Here is a 6,436-nt window from a genome sequence, read left to right on the forward strand (position 1 = left end):
GGGCAGGCGGCGGGGTCCCCGCCGTCCCCCCGCTGCTCCCGTGCGGGCGGGACCCCCGGCTGCGCCTCACCTCACGCCTCCCGCAGAGCCGGACGCTCCCAGACGTGATGCCCAGGCCCGGTCGGAAGACGGGAACCAGCCGTGTGCTCGCAGCTGCGAGGACGGGGACGGGAGAGGTGATCCCGCAGAGACCGGCAGCGGGGAGGGGGAAAAAAAACAACCGGGCTGTTGGGATATGGACCGCCGAAAACCCGGCACCTGGGCTCTTTTTGGGACATCAGCCTCTCCACGGTGCTTGCTGCATTGAGCGTGGTCTTCCAAACTTGGCTGTTGGGCACCTCATCCCTCCCGGTCTTAATGGAACGTTACGTGAAACCACCTTTTTTCGCTCTCCCGGTTGCTGAGCTGCCTGCAGTTGCATGTGTCAAACCTGCAGTCCCCTTGCCGTTAGGCCTTGTCTGCGTTGCCAGTCAAAGTGGGATGACGTTCCCTTTCCCAGTCTGAAGGCTGGCTGTCAAGAGGACTTTCTGTTCCGTGTGCACAAACGTACACAATACAGTTGTTTTTACACACACGTGCAAAGTATTCCTCTAATGCACTGATTGTGTTAGAGGTATAAAGGTAATGTGCAGAGCATCTGCCCGTCTGTTTTTCATTATGTATTTCTTTTTTTTTTTTCCTTTTTTCAGGAAGTTTATTCATAATTCTCACTAGTGCTTTTCTGATGGGTTAGAAGTGGTGTGCGTTTTACCGATAGCGACTGAAAAGGGAATGGCATAACTCTGGCAGAGCCAAAAGAGAAACAGACCTTGAGAACGAGAATTCAAGTGGCGCTCTCCTCTCCCCGGGCCATGTAGAACATGTTTTCATTTGCTAATGGGCACTGCAACAAAATGGACATTACACTTGCATGAAACTCCTGTGTTTCTGAAGCTCAAACATTTGCTAAGGGTTTTGGAACAATTATTTTAGTCTGTTTAAGAGCCCTTGGTCAGTGAGAACTAGAACTGAAGTTTCTCTAGAATGTGAGCTAGAACAGAGCTGCTGTGCCTGGGATGGGATGAGAATTGGAATTAATTTTGTGTATGGAATTAAAATAACATTGGTTCCTATTAACAGAAGACAGCATAATCCATGTTAAGCAAGAGGAAGAGTTGTGCGCTGCAGATCAGCAGGAGGGGGAGGCTGGAGAAGCTCCTGAAGAGCCCTGCCTGGGTGAGTAACTGCATACCTCGGAGGGAAAATGGAACAGAGGGATTAAATTCCAAGGTTTTTTTTTTTCCCACCTCTTCTCATGTATTCCAAATCTTCTATAAAAAGCTCACAAGTTTTGAACAGACTTGCCACCAGTCCTGACAGGTAAGGGCTGGTATTTCGCCTTTCCCTTCTCACGGCCATTTTGGAGTTTGCAGAGTGCGTGGCTGATTTTCATCCAAGGAGTGCAGTGTGGAATAGGAAATGTTTCATTCTCCCTTAAATTCCTTACTTTGCTTCCGTCAAGTTGATAGCTCTAAGGTGGTTAGATGTCTAGTGCAAGGTGGGCCATTAGTCACTTTTTGGGGCCGATGGGTTAACTTGGAGGAGGCAAAAATCAGTGCCAGAATGAGGATGTGGTTGGTGCCATCCACTGCGTGCGGCGGCTGCGGCAGCTCCTCAACTCCACGTCCCGTGCAGCCGTCTCTTGCAGGGGCCGCAGCGCCTTTCCTCCTGCATATCCAGAAGCTTCAGGTTGCGTTTTCCCTCCTCCCTTCTCTGTTTTTTCTGCGTACACAAATGAGCGCACAGACTTCTCTGAGTGCTGTTGCTGTACGGGGAGGCCGCGCAGCCCAGGGACCTGTTTCTTGCCTTCTCACTTGGTGGTATCTCTTTGCATTACACTTAAACTATTCTGCTTTGGAGCTTGACTGTCCTGACTCTTTACAAAGGGTAGCAGCTCTACCTGTTGGCTCCACTGCAATTTTACTTGGCTTCCAGTGTATGTAGCAAACTGGGATTTTTAGAGCTTTCCATCAGGTTTCATTAAGAAACTGGGCTTACGGGAGCTTGGCTTGGGGGAAGACAGAAAAGAAAACAAGAGCAGGTTTCACCCTTGTGAAATCCTGAGCTTACGCAGTTACAATGTGCTTGTTTTGAATTTTCTCCTTTAGCAGAGCAAGCGTTTTATGAGCCTGAGGCTTCAAGTCAGACCAAGAAAGGCGAAGAGGAGTATGCCAGGGACCTGCCAGGCGCAGAGGGCGAGGACCTCCCAAGAGACCCTGACGCAGGTGAGGATGCCCTGGCAAAAACTCGCACTGCAGGAATTATCCCTCAGGTGGCTCTTCCTGTCATGTCTTCCCTGAGGCTTTGTCAGCACTTTTCTTATCTTTGTGAATTCCCAAATCTTCCATGCTTTGCATCTTTCTCTGGTGTTTCTCAATTGTGTAAATTCTCCCCGATGAGCAGGATTTCAGACTTATGCAACTGACGTTTTATCATGGATTAAACAAGAGGAGGAGCCACGCTGCCCGGAACGACAAGACTTGGAGAAAGAAGAAATCTCTACAGATTCGAGTACAGGTCAGTAATGGATTTCAGCTGAGATTTCTGGGACAGTAAATCTAATTTAGAGCATTTTTTATACTATATTAAATGTCACGACCTTATATTGTAAGCCATGAAAGAACTGGAACCAACCTCAGTCTGCTAGTTAATATTTGTTCACAAAAATTTCGGATTCTGTCGGCTGAAGAGACTCCTTCCTCCTTCAGCTGGCCTAAAACTGTCATAGGCGCTGTCTTGGGTTTCTGTTTAGGCAAGCACCGTGGCGTGCTCAGGCCTTACGGATCAAGTTTGTACTTCCAGCTGGCTTGATGGTGTCTAAACCTGGTACTGATGAACATGGAGCCCTGACTTTGCATTCCCAAGCAGGAGAGCTACCCTGCAGCAAAAGAGAAGGCAGCTTTAATGCAAAACAGTTTGAGGATATGTGATTTGGAGATGTACATGCTAACGTTCATTCGGAGGAGTTTTTATACAGCGCGCGCTTGGAGTATGGGTCATGCTTAAGGTGGAGTTAATAGAGGGAGATTCATCTTTGGATCAAGGCCTAACCTCAGGGAACAGGTGTGCCATTTTGGATAGGGATATTCAATCTCTTGGGCCACAACCCGGGACCGCTCAGTATAGCTCTCAAGTGGGTAACGGAGGAAGGGGTGCAAAGGAATATTTTGTGTAGAAATCAGTTGGTAGCCTGGAATTCCTTCGCTTCATGTGAGTTATTTAAACATTCATGGGCACGTGATGAAGTTACTATAGAGTAAATCAAGGGATAAACTCTCAGTATGCTGGGAACTGCTGACGTGAATGATTTTGCCCAGCAGAAAAAGGTCATCCATTGCCCTGGTGTAAGGCTGGACCAGCTTCACCTGACCCCTTCCCGAGGGAGACCTGTTCCAACTGCTCCAGGGGAGCTCACGGGGTGGGGTCCCCAGCTGACTCTGTTCCAGACCTTCCAGTCTGTGCTTACACATAACCTGGAGTTACTGGGGTGAGAGGACATGCTTAGACAATTACTGTAGAGCAACCGGTGCCTTCTACGTTGACGCTTTAGCTTGGCCTGTGGGAACATGTTTGTGTGCTGACGTCCCAAGCACAGCCAGAGAAATAAGAGCTCAGGATGTTCATGTGGTGCAGGTAACTTTGGACTTACCTGGCTGGCATTGCCGAGAGACCTGTCGTCCTTCATGATGCTCAGCGGAGTCTTTCTGTAGCAACTCTCAGATGCTGGAAGAGTCACAAGTTGTAGGGGACAGAAAAATCACAGAGCGTGAGAAAGCTGGACTGAAGAGCATTGGTGAAAATAATCTGGAAAATGAAACACTGGATATTTGTCACAGGAAACAGTAATTACAGAAAGAGGGAATTTGCAGGTCAGCAGAACAGTTTTGTCCGATGGCAAATCTAGAGCTGTGCCTAAGCAGCTAAGGCACCAGGTACCTTTTTGGGTTGGATTATCAGGAGTCGTAAATGTTTTCCAAGGAAAGCAGGAGAGGCGCCTAGGGCAGAGGCAGTCTGACTGACAGCTCTCAGTCTGGGCATCCCTCTGCATCGAGCCGGAGCTGTGTGCCTGTCTGGGGATCACTCGTAAGGTGCGAGAGCCTTCCTCTCCACTCAGCACTGCTCCGAGCTCTTGAACAAAGACATGGCAGGAGATGGTCTCCCCCCAGAAGCCCAGCCTGCAGAGACAACGGTTCACGTACGAGAAGGGGTGCACCCACACTGACTTGCTGAGCTGGCTTCGGTGCCTCAGCTTGGACCCTTGCTTCTCTAGGTGCTCGCTGGAGTGTCTGGAGAGAGCACTGAGGTGTGACAGTGTCCGCTCTGTCAGGGAACTTAGGTCTCACACTTCAGACATGTGAATGAGAGGGTGAAGATGAAACATTGCATTAGTGAATTTTCACATAGATTTAAAAAAAAAATTGCAAAAAGACCTTTTATTTTCCTGGAGTTTTTGTTTCAGTGGAACACCGGTACTTGCTCTTCCCCTCAGTATTAAAGCCTCCCATCTTATTTACTTTGTCCTTCCATTAGCATGACATGGCGGTAGACTTGGAGGGATATTCTTAAGTGGCTTCCTTAATTGAAAGACTCTGAAATCTATCTGTTTCAGTGCACGATGAAAACACAAAGAGGGATCCTCCGGCAGATTGCTTTGAAAGCACGGTGTGTGACTCGGAGGTACCAGGAAGACCGGGAGAGAAGTTTTCCAAGGATCCTAGCCCCGGAGTGACATGGGACAGTCAGTGGAATTCAGAAATGATGGAAACAAACACCGCTGGGAACAGCCTTGGGGGTGACGCTCGGTACGACCGAGGGTTTGGTGAGCACTTAGATTTCTTTAGCGCTCAGGAAAACAGTGCTGGAAAGAGACCGTGCGCATACAACAAATGCGAGAGAAACTCCAGCCAGCAGGAACATCTTCAGACTCCCCAGGGAGCCCGAGAAGGAGAGACGTTTCCAGGCCCCATGAGTGAGAAGAGTCTCAGCGAAAGGGTGTTCCATCTGCTGCACTCGCAGCCGTGTGCTCCGGGTGAGAAAGGCATCGGGCAGGGGGCTGCTCCTGCCTCCTGCGAGGGGCTGCCCGTGGGGCCGCAGCTGGTGGCCCGCACCGAGCGTGGACAAAACCCTGCGGGTGGAACCAGGCTTCGTGACCACAACGGCCTCGGCGGAGAGGAGCAAGCATCTGCAGAAAGCGAGAACTTCCCCGCAGAAAACCCGTTAGCCAGCCCCTGCTGGGATCACCCGCAGGACAAGCCGGAGGCCTGCACCAGGTGCAGGCAGCACTTCGCGCCCAGGGGCAGCCCGGCAAGCCAGCAGCAGAGCCAGGGCAGGGGCAAGTCCTACATTTGCAGCGACTGTGGGAAAAGCTTCGTTTGCCATTCGTGGCTCGTTAGACACCAGATGACTCACACAGGAGAGAGGCCCTACAAGTGCTCCGAGTGTGACAAAAGCTACAGGAGAAAGGATTACCTTCTAAACCACCAGCGCCGGCACTCGGGAGAGGGGCTCTTCCAGTGCCCCCTCTGCAGGAAAAGGTTTGTGCTCAGGAGGAGTTTCATGAAGCATCAGGAAAGTCACGTGCAAGAAACACATCTGACGTTGGCGGGTTGGCCCTGCACAGAGATCAGGGGGTCTGTAATGCACTCCATATAAAAAATCCCATCCAGCCGGGGGTCTCACAGCCCGCTTGGCTGTCACCCTTGCTGGGCAGGCGGCAGGGCCGTGGCAGGATCCCCCAGCTCTGTGCTGGACCCTGGCGGGAGGAGGAGGCTGTCGAACAGCCGTCCTGAGCCCCCTCCCAGGCAAAGGGAGAAGGTTGGGGGGTTATTTTCCACAGACGGTGTTGCAGTGGTCTGCGGAGATGTTTCACAGCTTCCACCGGTGCCTGTAGCTGTTGGGGACGTGTTGGAGCTGTGCAGGAAGTCTGCGGTGCTCAGAGTTACTGCTAGCCGTGAATCCACGCAGGAGAGAAATCACATCGACACACAGAACAATTTGTAATGCTTCAGGCTGGAGAATATCCGAAATGTTATCCCTAGGCTGCTGAGAGTCCGGAGTTCAGGGACTGGGCTGAAAACAAGCAAGTTACTAATTAAATTTAATTAAAGTTACTAACTGTCCACTAAACAAGTGAAACAGTGTCAGGAAACACCCACTCGTGTGAAATGCTTTGAGAAAGGAAGTGTTGATCCTGTGGCTGTTTGAAAGAAGCCTCTTCAGGAAGTGGCAACTAGACAGTAGGGAGCAGAGCCTGAGAGGCAGCTTGTTCCCGCAGTGAAATCACAGAGTTCCAGGGGCTCGGTGCTGCTGAGTCCTGCGAGAAGATTCCTGAAGGCTGGGGTCCTCACCTGCAGTTGTAAAATGACCGGGAAGCCTGGAATATGATTTTCATTTTGCA

General features: G+C 50.7%; 1 protein-coding gene across 1 annotated transcript; it reads left to right on the forward strand.

Moving 5' to 3' along the window:
• Window positions 1-1,119: 1,119 nt before the first annotated feature.
• LOC104080575 (zinc finger protein 436-like) lies at window positions 1,120-5,691 on the forward strand (the record flags this gene model as incomplete). Its single annotated transcript, XM_009583006.1, has 4 exons — window positions 1,120-1,215; window positions 2,148-2,264; window positions 2,443-2,556; window positions 4,649-5,691. Coding segments are annotated over 4 exons (1,370 nt in total), but the record flags the coding sequence as incomplete, so codon positions are not given.
• Between the last annotated feature and the right edge of the window lie 745 nt (window positions 5,692-6,436).

The sequence above is a fragment of the Fulmarus glacialis genome, unplaced genomic scaffold (assembly GCF_000690835.1).
Source record: "Fulmarus glacialis isolate BGI_N327 unplaced genomic scaffold, ASM69083v1 scaffold39358, whole genome shotgun sequence".
Taxonomy (NCBI): domain Eukaryota; kingdom Metazoa; phylum Chordata; class Aves; order Procellariiformes; family Procellariidae; genus Fulmarus; species Fulmarus glacialis.